We start from the raw sequence: 25,221 nt of genomic DNA on the forward strand, positions 1-25,221 counted from the left end.
ATGCAACTTAATATATACATTTATATATTTATATAATTTATATATAATACCCATATTCCACCTGTATTAAAAATTTTTAGCTAAATGGAAAAGAAAAACAATTATTCCTGTTTTTTTTTTTCATAATTCATTACTGCTTCGATTTGAAATCTGAAGCCTGACATGTATTTCTTCTGAACCAGTCAGAATCTGTAGATTCTGATCTATAGAATCAATCAGGCTCTGTATTTTTTCACTGTGCTATACAGAATATAGCGTTAAATGCTTCAACTCAGGGGTGGGAGGTGGTTTTCTCAGATTCATTTTGGAATAAATCTTCTCCTAAGCAAAGGCTCTCCCGATGTGGATCACATCTTTGTAAATGGTCCTGCTCACTGAGGGGATTCCTCCAAGATGTGTGTGTAATCTCAGCTTTCAATATTATCACATTCAGCCTTCAATAACATTTTGTACTACTGTCCAATAACTTTAAATCATAGCCCTTCCCTTGTACCAACAAAAATTATCTGGGGTGTCTGGGTGGCTCAGTTAGTTAAGCATCTGACTCTTGATCTCAGCTCAGGTCTTAATCTCAGGTGTGAATTCAAGCCCCACATTGGGCTCCCTGCCTTTGGCTCCATTACTTAAATTAAAAAGCAGGGTAAAAATAAACTAATAGAGGTAAGCTAAATAATGTTAATTTCTTTTTCATAAAGTTGGAAATCCAGTATTCAATGGTCCAGCTTCAGAGAATGAATTTCAAGCTATTTTAAAATTATTTTTAATTATTTTCATTTCTGGAAACTGATTTCAGCATAAGAAAGGGGATCACATTATTCCTAAACAAGTGAATTTCCCAAAGATTCTGATTTTGTCAGGACTGAGAGAAGCCAATGAGACATTTGTACAAATACTTGCAAATGCACCCATAGAAAAATAGAAGATGTAAATGAATTGTAGTATCAGTAAGAAGCTTTCAACTTTGAGCCAGTCTTTGCTGTTAAGAGGAGATAAGACCATATCCTCTGATGACAGGAACTGTTAAAAGAAACCTCTTCAGTATCACAGCCTAAGTAAGCCAGGAAATTTATCAACCAAACACTGACCTGATTTTTCTCCAAGATACAGAACAATAGTTAATTCGTGGTACAAATTACTTGTCCCACTTCAGCTTTTTAGCCCAAAGCGATTCTTTTTTTTAAAGATTTTATTTATTTATTTGACAGAGAGAGATCACAGTAGGCAGAGAGGCGGGGAAGCAGGCTCCCTGCTAAGCAGAGAGCCGGACGTGGGACTCGATCCCAGGACCCTGAGACCATGACCTGAGCCGAAGGCAGCGGCTTAACCCACTGAGCCACCCAGGCGCCCCGCCCAAAGTGATTCTTAATGAGTGATGAAATTAACGGACTTAGGTACAGTGCCCATACAAAATACTACCACTCTGGGTCTGTTGCTTGACAAAGCCAACATCAACCCTGCCCTCTGTGAAAGCCTAGTCCCGGTAACACTTATAATTTAGAACAGTGCATTCTACAGCCAATGATCTGCGTACTTTCTCATCACAAAGTAAACCATTTCCTGATATTTTGCCTTTTAGGGACACCTTGTCTAAAAGTTCATTGACCCCTCCAAAATTCTCCCCACATCACAGATAAATATAACTAATGGTCTGCTATGATTTCATCCACATTCTCATTGGCTGCAACAGAAAGTGCCACCAATAATTTAACTGATCCTGAAAGTTCTCAACCGTATTTTTTAACATGCTGAGCTACAATGTTTCTGGTTACGCTGTTTGCAAATGCGTGTTTATGCTCTAGACACATAATTTCTGCTGCATTCAAAAGAGATTCTTATAAAAAGCATTGTCTGTAAAAAGGTTTTGATGCCCAGGCAGTTTTTTCTTTAATAGAGAACTACATTTCACAGAGATCACTTGTTTTATTCGCATTCAAAAACAAACATTACTGTTTTTTTCAGTCCATTAAGGTTTTCAACGTCTATCTTCATATACCAGTGCTGGCTGGTTTTTTATGGTGCCTTAAGTTGTCATTTTTCTAGGCACACATTCTTTGTTGGGACAGTCTTCCTGTTCAACCCCAAAAACTCTTCAAAAGTGCTCTTCTCTCTCTCTCTTTTTTAGTAATCGTCTCTCTTTCTCAGGAGATGCATAAGCTTACCTTTTCCTTAACTTTACAGTAAGAAAAACAGCAGTACCTAATAACTGCTATTTGATTTCAGTGTCGGAGCCAAAGGAAGGTACGTGGACTTTCATGAACTAGGGAGTGCATAATCCTTACCCCTCTGATTCAGAGCATGTCTGCCTTGTAGAGGACACCAGCCTTCTGTTGTTAAAGAAGCTGGAAATGAGACACTTGAAGGAAAAATTTCCTAATTATTTAAATAATTGTACCTTATTCAAAATTTATTAAAATGCCAAGAGGGTCAGCATTGTTCTAGCCAGGCAACACGGGTCTTCAAGTATGGACTGCCCATCTGTAATCTCTGGGGATGTTGAGTAGAACAGTAAAATAATTTGTATTCTATTTTTGTTATAGTTCCTGAAAACTAAGAAGAGAAAAGGTACAATTCCACCAGGCTGTTTCTAGGGACTATAGAATCCAAATGCCATAATTAATTTGGAAATAGTCTAATGAGGCAGTGAGATGCTATGAAACGGATATCCTTCTTGAAGCCAGGCCTGTTTGGGGAATCCTGGGTATTTCTCTTTTTAAAGGCTGGTTGACATCAGATTCCTCATCTGGAAGGAGGGATAATATGGTTGGCTTGGAAGTTTGCTAAGATGATTAGAAATAAAAGTACACACGTTTCTCAGCATGCTGTCAGCATTTGTAAGCTGTTCATAAATGCTAACTTTGACTGTTAGGAAATGCAGCACATACAACTCCACGCATTTCTTAGTATGCACCACAAGTATCGGTGGTTCCCTGGCTCTCCATCCTTCCCCTCCCTTCAGCGCCCCCCACCTCCCGCTTCTCTGCATCGTGTCTTCTCACTCTGCTCCATGGCCCACCACAGCTTGTCAGCCTACACTGATGGCCCCCACCCCTTTATCTCCCTTGGGCTCCTACCTGTACCTAGATTGCCCGTTCCTTCCTTCATCACTCCGCTATCTCCCTTGCAACTCAAGCAAAGTGTCACCTCTCCCAAAAAGTCTTTCTGGAGGGCCACCGCCCTCTAGTCTAGGTAGAGCGCTCCCTCCCTTACTGACTTGGGTTTGCCTCAATCTGGCTTCGTAGTGTTGGAAACTGTGAGCTCCTGGGAGAGAAGAATTAGGTCAGTCACCTCACTGTCCCTGGCACCTGGGTGTAATGTCTTTGCCAGGCATGTCATTCAGGCTAAAAACAAAAATAAAAACAAACAAAAAACAAACAAACAAACAAACAAAAACGGATCAAGGAGGGAATGAATGATTGCAAGGACTATAAACTGGCCTGGCCAGAGCCAGTGTCTGCTTTCCTCTTGCTTTACAAATACAAATCTTTGGCTGCTGGTTGTGCCTCTCTCCCCCTGCCCTCCCAATCCCCACTCCAGCCCTTGCCTCCACCTCCAAACCAATAAAGATTTCCATTCTGAAGTAGCAGGTTGGAACAGAGAACCTGCTGAAGTGTCACCTCCTGGGGCTTGCATGGGGACTGGAGGGACATCTGAGAGGATTCCTTTTGAGAGGGAATACAAAGCGGAGTCCCTTCTTGGAGGTCAAGAAGGGAAGAACCGTAACACAAGGGCTCTACCATTCCTTTTCAGAAATGGTGGCTTCATGTACCTTCTCTCTTGTACCTTCAGAACTGGTGGCTTCACCACAATTCATATGGAGCCAAAACAGGCTTGGTAGAACTGCATTCTTGCACCGGATCTTTTGTGGTCCTACATCAGAAGAAACATCAATCTGTAGGGCAGAGCTTCAATTAGCATATGAGTCCTTTGAGTGAAGAGGGTTACAGACCCCCACTGGAGTGTTAACTGAGGGCACAAGGAAGGCTGGACTTCTTCCAGATACCCAATGTGGTCCCCTGGAAACCTTTGTGAATGACCTAGCAAAGGAGTGAAAAAGTGTTTCTTCTCATTATGCATAATATTAGAAAAATGCTTATACATAAAGTGCAAATATTTATTCTTTTCTAGGAACATGGGTGACATTTGGAGGTCAAATCTCAGATGAGGTAAGTTACCTTTGGCTTCCATTTTGGTGACCAAAGAAAGTGTAAAGCTGTGCAGTGGGAGTATTTTTCTTGGGGGTCCTAGTGTTTAATAAGGAAATGGTTAAGACTGAGTCATAGATAATCTGACTTCTTGTATTTTTCACATTTAGACTATTAGCAGCCCTTGAGATTGTCAGTCTATGAGATATGTAGGCACAGTTGTTAGAGAACAAACCAATTTGGCATTAGTATTCAGTAGCTTTATGGAAAGATTTCATTGCTGTGGGGTGTGTGTGTGTGTGTATTTTGGCTCCACCTAGAGTGACCAACTCATCCTAGATTGCAGGGACTTTTCCTTCCTACCCAGGGACCTTTCAGTCCCGACTGGTCACAGCACCTTGGGCAAGTTGATCCAACCTCTCTGAACCCCAGGTCCTCTGATGTGAAATAGGATGATAACATTTACCTTGGAGGTCCGTTGAAAGGGTTAACCACATTTTACCTGTGAGGTGTTTATACAGCCCTCTGACTGGTGGGTAGCAGACACCCAATAATGGCAGCTATAAGAGTTTATTTATCATAAAATTCCTCTAAATCTTTGTTGACACATTCAAAGTGGTGATATTCTTATCCTGGCCTTTAAGGAATATCTTCATGGCATAAGTGAGTCACGTGGGCATCAAGTGTCAATAACTCCCAAGGACCATGTCATCAAGTCCCTCCGATTCCTTTTTGTCCTCCTGCAACACCACTGAGGAGTCTGGGATAGTATGTCTGAGCAGATACACTCAGTGGGATCCAGCCCCCTCTGCCACTAGATTTACTAACATTTACTAACAGTTGCCACATCAGTAAAATGCAGGGGATCGCCCCTACTCAGCAGGATCACGATTAAGATTAATGAGATGATGTCTATGAAGTGTTCAACCCAGTGCGTAGCCCAGAACTTACCATCTTCTTACTATCATTCCTAAGGAGAACCTTGGGGGATCAGACAGTCTTTCCCACTGCTTCCAAGTTCACCAGTGTTATTTATTAGATCCAGGGAATAGGAGCCTTATCTGCACATTCTCACCTGTCTGAATGCCCATTCCCATGATTGGGCATAGGTCACCATAGAGAGTTTGTCCCATGGGGGATTCCCTGGAAAGGAGACCATGCTGGAGATTAGCATACAGAACAGTTATTAGAAAGTTGGGCCCCAGTGCAGTCTTAACAGTGACCACGGCTGACCCCATGGGAAGCTCCAAAGCTGAGACAGCCCCAGAGTTGTCCCAGGTTGGGTCCAGAGGACTGAGTATTTATAGCCTTTGTATGACCAGTCATTGGAGAGAGGCTGCCCTAGGAAGTGGGTCTCACCTTTTGCGGGACAGCTGTTTGAGCCAAGTGCAATTTCCTGGCAACTAGGAGAATAGGTCCAGTTCTGAAGGAGGCTCTGGGGTTCATCACAGGGCTCATTATAGGGCTATCTGACTAGTATCAGGTAAAGTGTGTGGAGGAGGCACAGAGACGAGTCCACAAATATCAAAACCGTGGCCACAGACTTGAGTCAGATACAAAGCAGGTGACCGGGAGGGAGATCTAAAATTAATTATCCACTGAATCCAGCAACTGCATGACCTTCTACTGCCTGTTATGGCAGCCAGAGGAGAAAAAGACAAAAATACCTTTGCTTTAGGAGCAGAAGGGCCAACTGTTAAGGGCACCATCTCCCCTTTCATGTCTGCTCTCCTCTTTACTGTATCTGCTCTCTGCTGCAACGAGCCCAGCTTGCCTAGGTCAGAGTGTGCAAGGCTGCCTCTGAAATACATCTTTTCAAAATTATAATTCTAAAAACTGCACAATAAAGCTGTCGTGAATGGCCGCAGTCGCTTCACCTCAGATGCAGACCGGACATTTAGCCACTGTCCTTCCAGAGAACAGCTGTGACTTACCCCTGCTCCCCGCTGAGAGAATGCCAGCAAGCAGGAGGCGGGAAAGCCCAGACCACAGTCCCGCCTGCAGCCGAATTGCCTGAGCTCAACCATTTCCATGAGGGAAAAAGCAGGCCAGTAGCCCTGAATTCCCCTCCCCAGTTTTTCTGCCTTACCTCTGATTCCTGTGAGCTCAGCACAAAGCAGGTACAAATTGTCAATCCTGGGACGACCGGGCTGTGACATGCTCATTGACAACCACCGGTGCTGCCTCGGGAGCTGGTGATATTTCCATTACTGGGAGAATTCAACCATATATCAAACAGTCACTTGACGGGTATTATCAAAAGGACCCACATATCACAATAGATAATTCTTGGAGATGTCTTCCTAAGATGATTTGGCTTCATCATAAAACCAAGATATTGGTTACTCATGTGAATATTTATAACTACGATAAATACGTATGTATCACTATCTTCTAGCACTTAATTTTCAGAGTTTTATTTATATTTTCTTACCTAGAAGGTAATTAGGGTTCCTGGAATTGCACGTCACAATAAACGCAAGTCAAACTGGCTTTATCCTAGGTAGAAATTAAAGTTAAGACAAGTATAGTTTTCCCCATCATGACATCGGCCAGGGTTTGCACCGTGTATTTTCCTTGTGTTATGTCACATCACATACTAAGTTATTCTAACACAGCTATTATTCTAAAGGATTGGCGTGGACTCCCTTTTTCTAGCCTAATAATTTTCTTGATATGCCGATTTTAAAAACAACAGGGAAAGACTTCATCTTGGAAATGCTGATGAAGCAACCTCAGCCTGCAATCAAACACGTAATGGAAAAATCCATTTTAATTACTTGTGAGGTGTGTGATTTTTAGTGGACCAGTAGGTCTGTCAGCAAAATGAAAAAGTGTCCTCTCCCCTGTTGTTTATCGCTGTCGCACTACAGCCTCCCGTCCAGGTGTTGTTTCTAGGGACCCTGGCACTCTTACTCTTGGTACTACTGGATGCTTGCCCTTGGTGTCCAGCAGCACAAAGGAAGGAACAAGGAGCGTGGGGATGTATTTGCAGTCTGAATGGTGGGGAGCGGGATCCCCCGAGCCAGCACATGCCCTCACTCCCTCCCCTCTGCCATCCAGCTGGCTGGTGGCTCCGTGGCTGCAGCCGGGGTTTTGCTGAGCTACGGGTGCTGTTAGGGCTCTGTCTGACCTCTGGTTCATCAGCACGGTCCACTAAGCCTCAAGCGGGAAAAGCACAGGCTTTTAGGTCAGGAGTCACCCCCCTGCCAAAACCCATTGGCTTGGAGAAAAGAGAAGAAGAGAAATGGAGTCACCAGTGGTACAACTGACACTCTTTGTCAGAGAGATTACGATGCCGCAGAGGATGTTGTCAAACCAGATCTTCCAAACAGAGTGAGAAACACAGATCTCCCCACCTTACCTCACCCTCCTCCTGAGGGCTGACTTATCCCAATGCTGAAGGAAATCTCTTAGGGCCGGTCTCTATCTGAGGCCCTATAAAGCTTTTCCCCTATATATGCTGGTATCTTGAATCTTCTTCTTCTTTTTCATTCTGTAATGCAACTGATAAAAGCAAGGAGTGGTTATAGTGAGATTTCGGTGTTCTTAAAGACCAGCAGAAAATTACAAAGTGGTTTCCTGTGTTGGGAAACCATTTGGCTTTTCTGAATGACCTCCACACCGTCTTGCAGGTTGCTGAACGGCTGATGACGATTGCCTACGAAAGTGGAGTGAATCTCTTTGATACCGCTGAAGTCTATGCTGCTGGAAAGTAAGTCACTGCCTTGAAGGCCTTTCTGTGCCCCTCAAGTGGCATTTGTGGTACCAAGAGTCTGCCCAGACCATGGCTGACATGACACTCTGGTGGCACTGCTTTTCTCCCTTTCTCTATCCCCATCCCCTGAGTTGGGGGTATTGACTGCCTCTGGTCCTCTCTGCCCACACAAACCTTCCCGCCCCTGGCCCCATATGACAAGTGGACTGAAAACCTCGCCACGGGCCACCTGAAGGGCAGAGATGGCTGGTACCAGCGTGGTGACAGAGATCAAGAAATGTGAGTTGGCTACCTGAGTAAGGGAGTAAACGAGCAGATTCCAGCCTACTGGTTCCAAAGCTCATCCTGTTATTTTATAACCGCATGCCATTGTTCCTCACCACTGCCCACCCCCCAACTGGAGGGAAACTGGGGCGTTCTCTCTGCCGGGAATCTGGGACTGCTTTTCCCATTGGCAGGCCCATCCCTCCACCTAGCACAAGGAGAGCAGAGATTAAAAGTGGGGTCCTCAGAGATGCCAAGAAATTTAGTCTGTTTTATAGGAAGGCATTTCAGACCCCACTCTGAGGACAGAGATGACTGTGTTTGAGCCTTGCTGCTTTTGCTAGTGAAGTCACACCAGCTCCAACCTTTGCATGGACACCAGAGCAGGCTGGGGCTCTGAGATAGGACTCACGGCTCAGCCAGGCCATGTGGAGAATGTGCCCTCGTGCCAGGTCTCATTGTCCTCCCTGGTCACAACCGAAGACCACGGGAATTAGAAGGGAAACCTTGACTCCCACTGGACTCCGCAAAACAGGATATTTATATACGGGATCAGTGGTTCAAAAACACCCAACTGCCAAATGACTCTGTTGTTTCTTAGTATCGGGACCACAGGCGGTCTCCTGCCAGCATGTCAGGATTTGGCAGGTGCTTCTGGAATGCTCCAGGAGCCGGATTCTGCAGGCACAAGCAGAAACAGCAGAAACTGTGCTACTAGCCGAGAGCGGCTTCTATTTTCGGGACATGTAGGCACGGAGAGTTCAAACAAGGAATGGCTCTCGTGGTTTGGGATTGACTCTTGCATTTCCAGGACGCTGTATCCTAAGCCATTTTCTTTTTCCCTTCCAGGGCTGAAGTGATTCTGGGGAGCATCATCAAGAAGAAAGGCTGGAGGTAATGCATTCACCAGAATCATGTACTTGCCTTTAAACACACTGTTATTATTTTGTACCAGAGAAGGGAAAATAAAATTGCATGACAGCTGAACAAAAGGCTGTCAAAAAAAAAAAAAATCAATTCTTGGTAAAGGGATGATTTATAGTGGTTTGAAAATAAATACCAACAAGTTCATTCCATGTGCTTCAAAGGGTATTGACGAGTCATCGATCGCAATGAATTACCACGGGGTTGAGCCGAGAAGGAAGGGATGTTCACAAGATAGTCAACGCATGAAAGAAAGTGGCATTTTCATGGCTTCTCCCTGCCATTTGTGGTAATTTGGTGAAGGAAGGCAGCTATAGGAAGCTGCATATCTATGCAGATGTCTCTATGCTCACTTCATTTTACTAACAAGTCAGGATGCAAAGAAATAATGAAGAAAGAAGTCTTTGTGGCAAATGGCCGAAAGCTCCCTTATCTGAACACAATTAGCCAGCATCTCTGCTGTGTGCAGGAAGCCCATTTATCTGGGCATTCAGGAAAGGACTTCTTCTTCTGTCATTGATGGGGTCACATCCTATCTCATAGCGGGCTGTAGCCAATGCCATTGGTAAAGAGGAATGCCTCCCCTGTAAGATGGGGGGAGGCAGTCCCCCTCCACTGCACTGTGCATATCAACCACGACAGCCACTTCATCCCCAGCATGAGTAGAAAATCAGGTGAAGACCATGGGACAATCTGGGGTCCTCCTCCTCTCTGGTAGAAGATCAGCTCTTGGCCAGCTAAACAAGAGCTCTGCAGTATTGGTGGAAAAGGAAACCCAGAAATTTATGGAGAGATGAACAAATAAAGATTGGTGACCCACTTTCTCCCTCTCCCTGCTCCTCCTCCCCTACTCCAGGGATTGTAAGGGTATTTAGAGAAAACCATATTCAACCTTAAATATGAAAAAATATTCACAGCCCCGCCCAGTCCTCCACTTTGCTGGAGTTCCGTTCCCACTCAGAAGGCTGGTCCATCCATCAGCTCCCAAAAAGGGACTCCCCACTCTCTTAGGGCTCCTGGAACCAAGTGCTGCAGACCCCGTGCCTTCAGACAACAGAAGTATGTTCTCTCACAGCTCTGGAGGCTAGAAGTACAAAATCAAGGTCTGGGCCAAGCCATGCTCTTTCTGAAACTCTGAGTAGACTCCCTCCTTGCCTCTTCCTAGCTTTGGGCTTCTACTGGCAATCATGGGCCAATTCCTCAGCCTGCGGCTGCACCCAACCTCTACTTCTGCCATCAGATGGCCGCTTCCTTCGTGTGCGCCTGTGTGTCTTCTTAAAAGGACACCGGTCATATTGGATTAAGGACTCCCCCTACTCCAGTATGACCTCATCTTAATTTGATTACATCTGTAATGACCCCATTTCCAAATAAACTCACCTTCTGAGGTACTGGGAGTTAGGACTTGACTATGCCTTTTTAGGGGGCACAGTTGAGCTCATGACGGAGACCCTGGAGATGATTCCACCAAGAGCCCCATGAACTGTGCAGCGAGGGGCGGGCTGACAGAGGACACCTGAGGAAGGAGGGGAGCATACGTGTGGCAGCTCTTTCCCCTTAACACCCAGACGGCTTCTAGCCCTCACTCTCCATGGTTTGCAGAGCCTGTTATATACCTATAAGAAACCAGGTTATCATGCATCTTTTAAAAACAGCCTTTCAGTCTCATAGATAAAATCCCAGCTGTCACCATGCTACAGAATATTGATATCAGTACACAGCTACTCCTATACAGCTGGTGAAAAGACAGACCGTAGCACGAGTCTCTAAAAGCAATTTCAATTAGCATTTTTGGCTTCCAGTCCCAGCACTATCTGTTGCCTACTGTGTTTTCCAGAGCATGTTACTTCACTTGTCTGAGTCTCAGTTTCCCCATCTGTATAATGGACCACATAACTGTTCATGAAGTGTCACGCTGATAAAGTGAGATGAGGTGTGCCAAAGCAGTTGGAAAGCTGTGCTGATCCGTGTCGCATACTCATCTTGTCATTCTCCACCCACTCGGAAGAGTTGCAGGAAGTGCCGCCATGACGGTCGGTGATGACTGGCTGGTATCGCTGGCTGCTCTTCCTACCGGAACATGCATGTTAGTGTGCATACCCATGGAGCCCAGACATTTTCCACAAAACCTAACTTTGGAAAAAAGAAAAAAAAAAAAGAACCAAGTCTCTGATAGTATTTGGCGAGGATGTACAGCTTTGGCCAACCCAGCCGCTCTGAATCATCGAGAGGACCGCATTCATTTTTTATGATATTCCATCCGGCCTCTTCTTGAAGCTGTGAAAATGTTTGCTAAAGGAGACCTGGCTCCCTTGGGGCAGATTGCTGTCACACTAGGTATCGTGAGGTTGATGGATTAACCTGGAAAGTGCGTCAGGCCTTCCGCAGTGTGTAATCTCTAGACGCAGGGATCTGTAGAGCTTCCGTTACAGTGATTCAAATTACTTTTCAGGGAATTAACTTCCGTGGGATGGGGTTGCTGACATTTTCTACAAATTTTTCCGGTTGCAGCCAAGCTGTCAGAATTGTCACCCGTGTTCCCCATTGGTTATCATTCATCTTGTGAGGCTCTTATTTCTCGGCCCCAAGGCATCGGCTCCTCGGCTGATGGAATTATAAATGCCTTATCTCAAATAGTCCCAAAGTTTGGCCGTAACCTTTGAATCTCAAATGATTTTTTTTTCCCCGACCAGTTCAATTGAATTACAGACCTAGAGAAGCTAAATCATACTGAGATCTGGTTCCTGATTGTAAATTATGTGACTGTAGTTCTCAAGACGCCTTTCCTATTCCACCATCGTGATGATACCATGGCCTTTTCCTGCTCTTGGGTGTGGTTTGGAGAACGCAATAAATTTGCTGATGAGATTTCCACATCTCATTCCCTTCCGAGTAAAGTGGTTCAGACCTTGAGTTAAGAACTTTAGGACTGTTTTCCTAAAATAACGTTTCCATTTAATGAAACACTCAAAGAAAATTTATTCCTATTGATTGACTACTCTATCATTCCTCTCTCCCTGCTGTCAGTTACTGCCTGTGACTGTCACAGCTGGAAAGCAGAATAATTCAGAGCCGCTAGGGTCCATGGTCCTTGGCAGAGTATGGACTGAGCCCCAGGAAAGCTCACACTCAATGAGTGTTATGTCAGATGCTAAATAAGCGTTAATGGGTACTGCTAAAGCAGTTCATCCTTTAAATCCTCTCACTCATCCTCTCATTAACCATTCCTGCCCCTCCATGCCTCCCATTAGCCCTCTTCACCAACCCCCCCATCAGCTTCCTCCACCTGCCTTTTCAGGTAAAGGTCATTCCCCTCCAACCTCTTATCTAGGATCTGATTTCACATACCCACTCATCAGCTTCCCTTTGTCCCAATATTTCAGTGACATGAATTAACAAATTTATCTCTTTACCAGTTTTTTTTTTTTTTTTATGGGAAGTACAATAAATTCTTTCTGGTGGTATAATAATACGACTCAGTGCAAAAACCCAACAATTTATTTAATATTTCTCTCTGTTTGTCTAACATATAGGAGGTCCAGCCTGGTCATAACAACCAAACTCTACTGGGGTGGAAAGTAAGTTAAATACCTTTTCTTTTCTTTGCTTGACAGGAAACAACTAGTAGTTCATGCTTTTATCCTTCTGGGCAACCATTTTGCATCGAATGTACTAAAATTAATTGATTTGGAGAGAAAGATTATTTTTTCTGCCTTGAAGAAAGTAGCAATTAGCCTAGGATTCAATTTTAGCGAGATGCCCCAAAGAAATTTAGTGTAAAGCATGTGGCCACTTGTTACTAAGTAATTCATGGAGATCTTCCAATACCAGCCTCATACTTAGAACCATTTCCAAAATAGAGTTCAAATTTTCGGAAAACAAAACAAGCACATAGCATCACAGAAGAAAAGCTATTCGAATCTGCCAAAACCCAAAGACTTCCATGGAATGTGAAGATAAAAGTATCTTGTCTGGCCCCATATGTGAGTCTTGGTCATTTCAGCAGAAGGCGTGAGAATGTTGATCAAGAGGACTGCCTTTTGGAGAGTAACAGGAAGTTACCATATCACTCATTGGCAGGCAAATGAAAGAGAGGTCCTCCTTTGTTGTGGGAGGCAAGCAAATTTCACAGGGCAAATTGGCCTCTGATAAGCCTACTGGTGTTTGAACTGGTATTTACACAATTCAGCGGAACTTAAAAGTCTGGCTATCACATACCTTTTCATGGAAATCACAAATATTTCCATGGAGTCTTAACAAATAACAAAAACAAACACAAACCAGCAAAACCTTATTTACCTTCCTATAATGGAGAGGGAGCAGTTGAAAACAAAATTGGAGACAGAAGACAGTTCCTTAGGAATCTTCTAATCAAAGTGTACATGTATGTAAATACCCCCCCATACACACCCTCATATCATATTGCTATTTTTGAGCCTGTTTATGATGACCATGAAGACAGAAAGATGGACTGTAGATTTTTATTTATCACCTCTAAATATTCAGGCAACATGGTGCTTCTGAGAAAGGTAGATTTGCTATGTCTCTGCTCTGATTCATGGTGCTGTTACTCAGTGTTTTTGCAATGGTACTGAAAGCCGTGCCTATACTTAAGAAATCAACAGGGAGGAAGACAATCCCCAAGACCCATTATGTAGTGGAGTGCTGCATCCAATACCATCTAATGCTTTTATAAAAGATTCAAAATCACCAAAGGCAGATGGTGAAATACTGTGTTTTAAAAAGAGGTGGCCACAGAGAGTGATGTTGAAGAAATATTTCATGAAGACTTTAAAACTCAGGAACCATATTTCTTTCTAATTGGCCAGAATGTGAGGATGGTCTGGAAAGACAAAAGTCCTAATTAAATGTTTGTCTTCTTCGGATACTAATGTAAGAAAGACTGACATCACATTTTAACAGAAAGTAATTGTTAAATTTCTTTTGCAAGTCAAAAGGCACTTCCAAATGTGCTACCTTTCTCAGAAAAGCAAAACTTATGGGCAGCTCACAAACTTATGTCAAGGCTTTTTTAGGGGTGAGCATGGTTTGGGTTGAGTTGAGGGTGAGGTGGGAAGATTGAGCCTTATGTCACAATATATATGGATGGGGCACGCATGGCTGAGTTATTAATGATATCATGTGATGAGAGTAATAGTTAATTTATCAGCTGGGGTCTGCAAAGAAAAGGGGCTCAGTACATGGCTCACCAGGCTTCTCTCCTCAACTGGTGGTATAGAATTTGCCAAGAATAGGGTATAAAATTAGCAATTCAATTTAGAGTGATTATTCTTCTGTACTTTTGTAACAGCAATTTAAAAAAAAGCACACCCCCACTCAAAGTCATTTGCTTCTTTTTCTTGTTAGAGCTGAAACGGAAAGAGGGTTGTCAAGAAAACATATTATTGAAGGTAGGCACAGCATTTCATTTTATCTTCATTTGTGGGCTGCTGATTCAGAAAAGGTATCAACCAAATAGGTTCAAAACCCACTTGGGGGGGTTGGAAATTCTTTATAAAGAGAATCACAATCAACCACAGTCTTTCTGGGTTTTAATGTAGGAGTGTGGTGATATAGAGAAGACAGTTGGCAACACAAAAGAAAAAGGACAAATTCTCTAAAACTCTTCTCATTTACAGCTGTGCTAGCATTGATAAAACACTTCACTAAGACTTTTTAAAAGAGCTTTATTGAAGTATAATTTACATACCATAAGTTTACCCATTTAAAGTGCACAATTCATTGGTTCTGAGTATAAAGGAGTTGTACAATCATCACCATAAATTGAATTTTAAAACGTTTTCATCACTCTACGAAGAAACCTAGTACCCACTAGGAGTCACTTCCCACCTTCTTCCTACCCTCTTCCATAGCCCCAAGCCACCACTAATCTACTTTTGTCTGTATAAACTGGCCAGTTCTGGATATTTCATATGAATGAGACCATACAATATGTACTTCTTTGTGACTGGCCTTTTTCACTTAGCATAATGTTCATCCATGTTGTAACAGGTGTCAGTACTTCATTCCTCTTTACTGCCAAATAAAATTCCATTGTGTGGATAGATGACATCTTGTTTATTCATTCATCAGTTAATGTTTTCATTTTTTTACTTATAAATAATACTGCTACAAATATCTTATATGGACATATGCTAAGACTATGATACTTTTATTTGATTTAAATTTTTTTATTGTTATATATTTTTAATTTTAATACAGTAAACATACAGTATTATTACTATACAGTTTCAAATGTATAGTACAATGATTCAACACTTCCATAATTGCTCTGTGTCCATCATAGTAAGTATACTCTTAATTCCCTTCACCGGTTTCACCCATTCCCCCCACCCACCTCTCTTCTAGTAATCACCAGTTTTTTCTCTATATTTAAGAGTCTGTCCTTTGGTTTGTCTCTTTTTTTCTTTTTTCATTTGTTTCGTTCAATTCCACATGTGAGTGAACTCATATGGTGTTTGCCTTCTCTGACTGATTTCACTTAGCATTATACTCTCTAGATCCCTCCATGTCATTGCAAGCGGTGAGATTTCATTCTTTTTTATAGCTGAGTAATAGTCCATCATATATATATATATATATATATATATATAACCTTATATTTATATATATATAAAACCTCCTTAACCCATTCATCTATGAAGGAATAATTGTGTTGCTTCCATATCATGGCTAATGTAAATAAAACTGCAATACACATAGGGGTGTATATTATCTTTTTGAATTAGTGTTTCTGTATTCTTTGGGTGAATACCCAGGAGTAGAATTATGGTAATTCTATTTTTAATTTTTTGAGGAACCTCCATACTGTTTCCCACAGTGGCTGCACCAGTTTGTGTTCCCACCAACAATTCAAAAGAGTTCCTTTCTCTCCACATCCACACTAACACTTGTTCCTTGCATTTTTAATTTTTGCCATTCTGACAGGTGTGAGGGGATATCTCATTGTGGTTTTAGTTTGCATTTCCCCAATGACGAGGAATTATAATGTTGAGCATCTTTCCATGTGTCTGTTGGCCATCTGCATATATTCTTTGGAAAAATGTCTGTCCGTGTCTTCTTCCCATTTTTAAATCGGATTATTTATATTTTTCGGTGCCAAGTTGTACAAGTTCTTTATATATTTTGAATATTAACTCTTTATTGGATATACCATTTGCACATATCTTCTCCCATTTGATGGGTTGTCTTTTTTGTTGTTGATGGTTTTTTCACTGTGCAAAAGCTTTTTATTTTGGTGTAGTCCTAGTAGTTAACTTTTGCTTTTTTTCCCTTTGCTAAAAGAGAGAAATCTAGAAAAATGTTTCTGTGGCTGATGTCAAAGAGATTACTGCCTATGTTTTCTTCTAAGAATTTTAGAGTTTCAGGTCTCACATTAAGGTCTTTAATCCCTTTGAGTTTATTTTTGTGTATGGTCTAAGAAAGTCCAATTTCATTCTTTACATGTAGCTGTCTAGTTTTCCCAAAACCATTTGTTGAAGAGACTGTCTTTTTTTTCTGTTGCATACTCTTGCCTTCTTTGTCATAGATTAATTGACCATGTACTTGTGGGTATATTTCCGGGGTATTTTGTTCCATTGATCCATGTGTCTGTTTCTGTGTTGGTACCATACTATTTTGATTACTACAACTTTGGAGTGTATCTTGAAATCTGGGATTGTGATATCTCCAGCTTTGTCCTTCTTTTTCAAGATTGCTTTGGCTATTACGGATATTTTGTTCCATATAAGTTTTAGAATTATTTGTTCTAGTTCTGTGAAAAATGCCATTGGTATTTTGATAGGGATTGTGTAGAACCTGTAGATTGCTTTGGGTAGCATGGATGTTTTAACAAAATTTTTCTCTTTGTTGGTGAGCATGGAATATCTTTTCATTTGTTTGTGTCATCTTCAGATCCTCTCATCAGTGTTTTATGGTTTCAGGGTATAGGCCTTTTACCTCCTTAGTTAAACTGATTCCTAGATACTTTATTATTTTCAGTGCATTTGTAAATGGAATTGTTTCTCTTTCATCATTGTTGAATAGAAATGCAACTGATTTCTATATATGGATTTTATATCCTGAAACCTTATTGAATTTGTTTTTCAATTCTAGTCATTGTTTTTGGTGAAGTCGTTATAGTTTTCTACATATAGTATCATGTCATCTACATTAGTGACAGTTTTACTTTTTCCTTACAAATTCAGATGCCGTTTATTCCTTTTTCTTGTCTGAGTGACATAGCCGGGATTTCCAGTATTGTGTTGAATAAAAGTGATAAGAATGAACATCCTTGTCTTGTCCTTGGACTTAGGAGAAAAACTCTCATTTTTTACCATTGAGTAGATGTTACTTCTGGGTTTTTCATATATGGCCTTTATTATGTTGAGGTATGTTCCCTATAAACCTATTTCCTTGAGAGTTTTTATCATGAATGGATATTGTACTTTGTCAAATGATTTTTATTCATCTATAAATGATCATACATTTTCTATCCTTTCTCTTGTTGATATGATACATCACATTGATTGATTTGCAAATATTGAACCACCCTGGCATCCCAGGAATCAATCCTGCTTGATTGTGGTAAATGACTTTTTTTTAATGTGTTGTTGGATTCAGTTTACTAATATTTTCTTGAGGATTTTTGCATCTGTGTTCATCAGAGATATTGGCCTCTGGTTCTCTTTTTCAGTGGTGTCTTTATCTGGTTTTGGTATCAGAGTAATGCTGGCCTCATAGAACGAATTTGGAAATTTTCCTTCCTCTTCTGTTTTTTTGGAAGAGTTTGAAAAGAATAGGTAGTAACTTTTCTTTAAAGGTTTGATAGAATTTACCTATGAAACTATCTGGTCCTGGACTTTTGTTTTTTGAGAGTTTGTCGGTTACTGGTTCAATTTCACTGCTAGTAATGGGTATATTCAAATTGTCTATTTCCTTTTGATTCAGTTTTGTGAGGTTATATGTTTCTAGGAATTTATCTAATCCATCTAGGTTGCCCATTTTATTGGCATACAGTTTTCAAGACTATGAGTATTTTTAAGGAGTATTATATACATTTTAAAAAATTATAAAAAATTACCACTCAGTTACTGATTCATGGAGCCATTGCTTTTGTGATGGCACTCAAAACTTTGTAGAGACTAGAAATTGACAGGAAATAGTATGGTCTTCTAGAACCATTATGTAATAGAATAGTACTCTACCTCGTTGGGAGGATTATGAGAATTGGGAGAAATTTTTATGTATTTCTTATTTATCTACATATAACAAAAATGTTCCACCTGTACCTGTTGCAATAAAGGAAAAATGTTAAATGGACCTATATGGATCCAAGATTTTTATAACTTTAGATTCATAATTAATCATGAAAACCAATGATTTTTTTCTTTTTATTTTAAACTGGTTTCATTTATGAAATACCAAAGTCAATAAAAACATGAAATGTACTCTATCTTATCTCACAAACTTTAAAAATAAAAATAAAGAAGTATTCCCTTAGCTTACCTCATCTCATTTCACAGTGTGACAACCTGGGGCATGTGCTTCCCAACTTGTCCCCACAGTTAAATTGATCTCCTTCCTATCTATCTATCTATCTATCTATCTATCTATCTATATTTCTATCCACATTTTCTTATAAGTACAAAAACATAAGTATGAAACCAGGGGACTCAAGCTGTACATATTAACCTAAAAAACCTACTTTTTTTGCAATTAAAATAATTTTAGACACACACACCCCCACATACATATGCACTCTACACATGATTTGTAGGTTATTTCTTGGTTTTAGTATTATAAAGAATTATACAAATGGCCATGCTTACATAAATGTGATAGATACTGGAAGCGGCATCATTAGGTCAAAGAATAATACATATTTTAAATTATTTTCTGAAAAGGAATATACCAGGGGTGCCTGGGTGGCTCAGTGGATTAAGCCGCTACCTTCGGCTCAGGTCATGATCTCAGGGTCCTGGGATCGAGTCCCGCATCGGGCTCTCTGCTCAGCAGGGAGCCTGCTTCCCTCTCTCTCTCTGCCTGCCTCTCCATCTACTGGTGATTTCTCTCTGTCAAATAAATAAATAAACAAATAAATAAATAAATAAGGAATATACCAATCTGATGGATGAGCTGATTTTGTTTAGTTATACATTTATTTAGTAATGGTTTGAGCTACTTTTTATAATTTTGTGCTTCTTTTTCTGGGAACCAGATCTTCATGTTCTTAAGCTATTTTTCTTTTGAGTTTTTTGTGTGTTGATCTCATTAATTTTTCAGGGGTTCTTCGTGTATTAATAATGTTCACTCTTCGTCAGCTACATTTGTTGCAAATATTTTCTTCCAGGTTATCATTTCACTGTGAAGTTTTTTCCCTCCCCATGAATCTAATCTAAAAGATAACGTTGAGGAGCACCTGGGTGACTCAGTTAAGCATCTGACTTTGGCTTAGGTCATGATCTCAGGGTCTTGGGACCCATGCTCAGTCTGTCCCTGCTCAGCAGGAGTCTGAGGGGAAGAGTCTGCTTGTCCCTCTCCTTCTGTACTTCCCCATGCTTACATGCTCACTCACTCTCTGTTTCTCTCTCAATGAAATGAGTAAGTCTTAAAAAGCAAACAAACAAACAAACAAACAAATAATGTTGAATTTGAAACCAGTCATTGCAGTTTAGAAGTTAGAGATCTTTATTAACCTGTAAAGAAAACTTGGAAAGATCTTAGATTTCCACTGGAAAAAAAATAACTTTGGTGTTCACTAGTTTAATTTAAAATAGAGAATTTGGGGACGCCTGGGTGGCTCAGTTGGTTAAGCAGCTGCCTTCGGCTCAGGCCATGATCCCAGGGTCCTGGGATCGAGTCCCACATCGGTCTCCTTGCTCAGCAGGGAGCCTGCTTCTCCCTCTGCCTCTGCCTGCCTTGTGTCTGCCTGTGCTTGCTCGCTCTCTCTCCCTCTGTCTCTGGCAAATAAATAAATAAAATCTTTAAAATAAAATAAAATAGAGAATTTGGGGGCACCTGGCTGGCTTAGTCAGTAGAGCATGTGACTTTTGATCATGGTGTTGTGAGTTTGAGCCCCACATTGGATATAGAGATTATTGGTTTTTTTTTTTTAATTTTAAAATTAAGAATAAAAATGGAGAGTTTTGAAGCCAGATCTTGGAGAATATGTTTATATTTATATTTCACAAATATGTAATTGTTTAACAGTGATAATTATATCATTCGGTTGTTCAAAGTTTTTGGATGAGTTTGGTATTTCTCATTAACTGATTCTTAATATGTTTGTAAGCACTGGGGTTTGAAACCAAACAAAGAGTGGTTCAAGTTCCAACTGTGTCATTTATGAGCTAGGGGACTTTGTGCAAGTTATTTAACCTCACTAAACCTCCATTTCCTTGATGGGCTATAAATATTCCTCTCTTGCAACGCTACTATACAGAGAATGAAATTAGATAATTCACATTGAGCACAGTATCTGTCACATAATAAGCACTTAATAAATGTTATTTTTGTCTTTATCATCATCATTCTTAATAGTGCAACTGTTAGTCTTCATACTATAGATAAGAGCGCCCTTTACTAAGTAACATTCTAAGGCCACCACAATGAATAAGCGCATTCTAACACTAGAAAAAGCTTTCTGATTCCAGTCCAAACAAAATCCCTTCTCAGGCCTTGGTGTCCAACTTGATATTGCAAAGTAAAACCCAGCCTGTCTCTTAAAACTGTCATCATTCCTGCTCTAGCACTTGCCTATGTGACTTGAATCATGTACCATGAAAAATAACCCCAAAAAAAGAAATAATCCATGTAAGCTTGTTGTACCAAGCAGAAAAACAAGGCAGTGATGTATTGCCTAGAAAGTTCTTGCCCCTCTTTTCTTTTTAATCTAATTAATTTAAAAAAAAGGAGATTCAGGAAATGGTTCATGATGGCAATCAACAGAGAACATAAAATCAAGGAAAAAAAGAATGGTCAGAGTTGCTGTGCTTTTTACTGAATCTCCATTGTTTTAATATTTACCAGTGTGCTCATCATTTCAAAATTCTCTCTTCTAAATCAGTTTTCTTCAAGCCTCAAACAACATAACAGAAATACTTTAAATTCTCTGTCCCTTTAAACAAGTCAGGAGTTCTCTTAGGAGCTGGTCTCTCAGGATGGATAAACCAGTTCAGCTGAAATTTAAACTGACCCAGATTCAAACTTTAACACAAAATTTCAAATTTCTGTGACTAAAGAATTGGGATCATTTTTTAGGTATGTTGTTACTATTTATTTTATAGTTCACAGTTTCAGCCAAAGACAAAGATATTCACGAATCCAAGAGCATCAGTTGAAAGGATAGTTCCAGGCAGGCTGAAATTAGGGAATTGAGTGAATTTTCAGGGAAACAAAGTGGGGGGTGGAGGAGACATGAGAGCTCTAGACCCAAAATAAAGTTGGAAGAAGTTTACAAATCATTGTCCTTGGGTTTCATTGATACTTGTTTTGTGATGAAGGTAGCCTTAATGAACATTGGAGATTCTTATGCACATTAAATTTAGAAAGTGTTCTTAGAGGACAAGACAGAGGTCCAATTCATGTAGAGTTCAGGTCAATTAAGTGCCGGTGACCTTGGCCACCTGAGCTGGTTTACAGAGTGTAAAAGGAACTTGACTTGTACATAATGCACTTTCGAAAAAAATCAGATGAAAGACCTTTTCAGTGAACCCAAGTTCCTTTACTTAGATCCAGTCAGGAACAACATGTTCCTTGGATTCACAAGGAGGAGGTAGAAATTTCACAATGGGAGGTTTATTGTATCCATTTAGAATCCCAAGGTCCTCTCTAGCTCTGAAAGTCTATTCATTCAGCCATTCCACAAACATTCTTTAAGTCCCAATTTTTGCAAGTGTTAAAATTTAGCAGATCAGGGGCATCTGGGTGGCTCAGTGGTTGAAGCCTCTGCCTTTGGCTCAGGTCATGATCTTAGGGTCCTGGGATCGAGGCCGGCATTGGGCTTCCTGCTCATCAGGGAGCCTGCTTCCCTCTCTCTCTGCCTGCCTTTACCTACTTATGATTGTGCACTTGCTCTCTCTTTCTCTATCAAAATAAATAAATAAAATCTTTAAAAAAAATTAGCAGATCAAGTTTCCTTAGTATCTTATAGGAAAGAATAGAAATAGTTTGGTAAGTCAAACTGTAAGACAAAAGAGTACTGTGTATGTGCTTTTATAGGCAAAGGCTGTGTGTGAGTGTATATTTGGCCTTCAGGTGAATCACTGTTTTGTTATGTGATCTAAACCACAAACTCACTATCTTGATTTGAGGAGTAGGAGAGGAAAATAATCTGAGAAACTGCTTAGACCTTTTTAATGAATGGCAAATGCCAAACCAGCTTTCTGAACCTTTATTTTAAAAAGATAATTTATGATTTTTTTCAATGAGAAAGGAAATTTCTTAACAGATGGCTTCACCACAAATTCCTTCCCAGTGTTCCATGTTCATACTAAACTGAAATCACCCACTCAGGGTAACCATGGTTCATCACAGGAAGAGCAGCCACAGACTTATTCTAATACAGTACAGTCTTTATAAAAAATAAGCAGACACAGGACACCTGGGTGGCTCAGTTAGCTGGGCAGCTGCCTTTGGCTCAGATCATGATCCTAGGGTCCTACAATGGAGCCCCACAGCGGGCTCCTTGCTCAGTGGGGAGCCAGTTTCTCCACTGCCTGCTATTTCCCTGCTTGTGCTTGCTCTCTGTCTCTGTCTCTCTGTGTGTTTCTCTCTCTCTCTGTGTCAAATAAATTTAAAAAAATAATAATAAGCAGACATATCTCAAGTCATGACAGAGAGGTCTGCTGAGAAGAAGGCAGAAAATTATATACGGAAAAAGTGCCCATTGTTTGAGGCAACATTTTTTTTCAAGCTCAGAATGAAAGCAAAAGTGTGGACGCAGTATGTTTGAAGAGAACCCTCGCGGAATCTCCGGACTACTGATTTCCATGTTCCTATAGAGTTCAGCAGGCAACACGGAGTCCCTGATCCATCTCTGACCACACCAGCCTGCTTAACTTCTGGAATGGGCACATTTCTTTAGAAGCCATGAAGTAGGTTTACATTGAATTAAAGTTTACCTTACGAACAAAACAGTTCCTGTTCATCTTCAGAACCTAAAAGAAAAACTTTGATTTCTCTTTTCTGTAGTCACTTGAAAGCTATTTTCTTTACACAACACAATTAAGTATCCTGTGGACTTGTGAGGAATGGCCAGTGACCTTGTAGACATCTCCTCAAGGACAGAGGGCTTTTCTCTTGCTTCTGTGTTCGCTCCCACAGACCCTGGGGTTAGTGCTGAGGGACAGGCTCATGTCCGAAGTTTTGTGAGCAAGTGCATTCCCTGCAGCCTGTGGCCTGCCTTAGGTTATGATTAGTGGCCCCGATTCCCCTCTGCAGCCAAGGTTAATGCATTTTTGCACATCTACTTAAACTTGAAACAATACCTGGCCCCAAGCCAGTGTTCAACAAACATTGCTAAGTGGAGCTAGAACACAACTATTTGCTTATTGGAGACTAACACTAAATGACTTTCAAGGAGACATTTGTTGAACGTGGCTTCATGTTGCTACAATTTAACTATCTCTGTGCAATTAAGGCATGCAAATGGGAAAGGGCAGGAGTGCCTGATTTGGTTTGTGGTCACATGAAAGATTGAAGAAGAAAGATCGTTTCAGTCTAGCTTGTCTTTGGAAGGATGAGGAAAGCAGGGCCCGAAGAGCCTGAGATGTCAGCAAGGTCATTCGGGCCCAAAGAGCCTGAGATGTCAGCAAGGTCATTCAGGCCAGCCCAGATTAGCACACCAGATCCCAAGACCCTTCGCCTCGTCTACACATAGACCTTGCCTCTGAAAGTCAGGCTGGTCCGTCCAACTGCCAAGAGCTCCGTGTGCTTGACGAACGTGCCGCTCCGACCTCTGTGGGCTCCCACCAGTCTGCTTTCCCCCTGACTTGATTGTCTTAGTAACCATCCTTTTACTTCTCAGGCCAAAAGTCTGAGAGAGTCACCCTTGGTTCCTTGACCTCCACACTCTGTATCCTGCACACCGGCCAGTCCCCTTATATCTACTTACACAACTTGTTCCAAATTTGAACACTTCGTCCCCACTTGGCCCACTTGCCCCAGCACTGTGACCTCTCCCTGGCCTCCCTCCCCCACTTTCACTCTTGCCTCCTCCAAGTCATCTTCAGCAGACCCGTGACCAGCTCAAAATGGAAATCCGATGTCATTTCCCCTGTTTAACTCCTCACGTCCCAGCCCCACACCGATGCTTTGCCATCTCACAGAGCGTACAACCCAGAATTGGTACCATGGATTTCAAGGCTTGATGTGATTGGGATTTTCAAAGCTGGGGACAGGATGTCTTGGAGGCACAGTCTCCTGCTACTTCATTTCAGAACGAATAGCTGACGAGATGTAACACATGATTTCTCATATTTTCACACGAATACACCTGAATCTCAGTCTAAATATCAAAGGGGAAAAAATGCCTTCCAGAGAAAGAATTGAGTGGCTTGGAATGACCACTTACATTGAAGAATGACCTTCATATGGAGTGCATGCCATCACTTATGGGCACACAGTACTACCTTCGACAATGAGCCTGTGCCTAATATACTCTCACCATGCACTGTTTGTTCCTTGGGGATACATACAGTGTTCGTGCATCTTCACACGCCCAGAGCCCAGCACAGTTTGGGGATCAGAATGGGATTTAGTGCATGCTTAGGGCATGGGAGGGTAAATGACTCCAGTCCTGGCTGACCACAAGCACCACAAAGGGGCCGAGCCAGCTGCAGCTTTTCCTCGTAGTTACTCTCAGCCCATGCTGAGCTGTTTGGAAGAGACCCTGGAGGGAGAGGCCTCATCAGAAAGGGAGACACTTGCTTCCAGCACCAGGGAGGGCCAGGACTCTCACTAAATGCCTGGTTCCAAAACCAGGAGGTCTAAGGGAAATCTTTAGCATTTAGCCTTTGACGCCTCTCATTCTGAATTTCCCAGATGTGAGCATCGCTGTGATAATCACTGCATTTCTGTAGACTACTGTGCTTTACAAAGTGCTTGAAAGCTGGTTTTATTTGCTCTCCTGAAGCATGATCCTGAAGGTAGTGTGTGTTGTTATCTCCACTG

The 25,221-nt window shown here is 41.3% G+C and overlaps 1 protein-coding gene and 1 long non-coding RNA gene across 7 annotated transcripts in view; one reads left to right on the top strand and one right to left on the bottom strand.

The window, feature by feature from the left end:
* The window catches only part of KCNAB1 (potassium voltage-gated channel subfamily A regulatory beta subunit 1), a 400,144-nt gene that overhangs the window by 312,551 nt on the left and 62,372 nt on the right, over positions 1–25,221 (top strand). For all 6 annotated transcript variants that reach the window (XM_082685469.1, XM_082685473.1, XM_082685472.1 and 3 more), the window contains 5 exons: positions 4,126–4,163; positions 7,778–7,857; positions 8,974–9,018; positions 12,582–12,626; positions 14,416–14,459. In XM_082685469.1, coding sequence (XP_082541595.1) covers positions 4,126–4,163; positions 7,778–7,857; positions 8,974–9,018; positions 12,582–12,626; positions 14,416–14,459 — 252 coding nt within the window. The remainder of the gene's footprint in view (positions 1–4,125; positions 4,164–7,777; positions 7,858–8,973; positions 9,019–12,581; positions 12,627–14,415; positions 14,460–25,221) is intronic.
* On the bottom strand, positions 3,768–6,326 carry LOC309841917. Its single transcript, XR_014299403.1, has 3 exons — positions 6,232–6,326; positions 5,218–5,285; positions 3,768–3,867 (listed from the first exon to the last, which is right to left on the bottom strand). It is a non-coding gene; the product is annotated as an uncharacterized lncRNA (long non-coding RNA).

This window comes from Mustela nivalis, assembly GCF_964662115.1.
Source record: "Mustela nivalis genome assembly, chromosome: 1".
Classification (NCBI taxonomy): Eukaryota; Metazoa; Chordata; class Mammalia; order Carnivora; family Mustelidae; genus Mustela; species Mustela nivalis.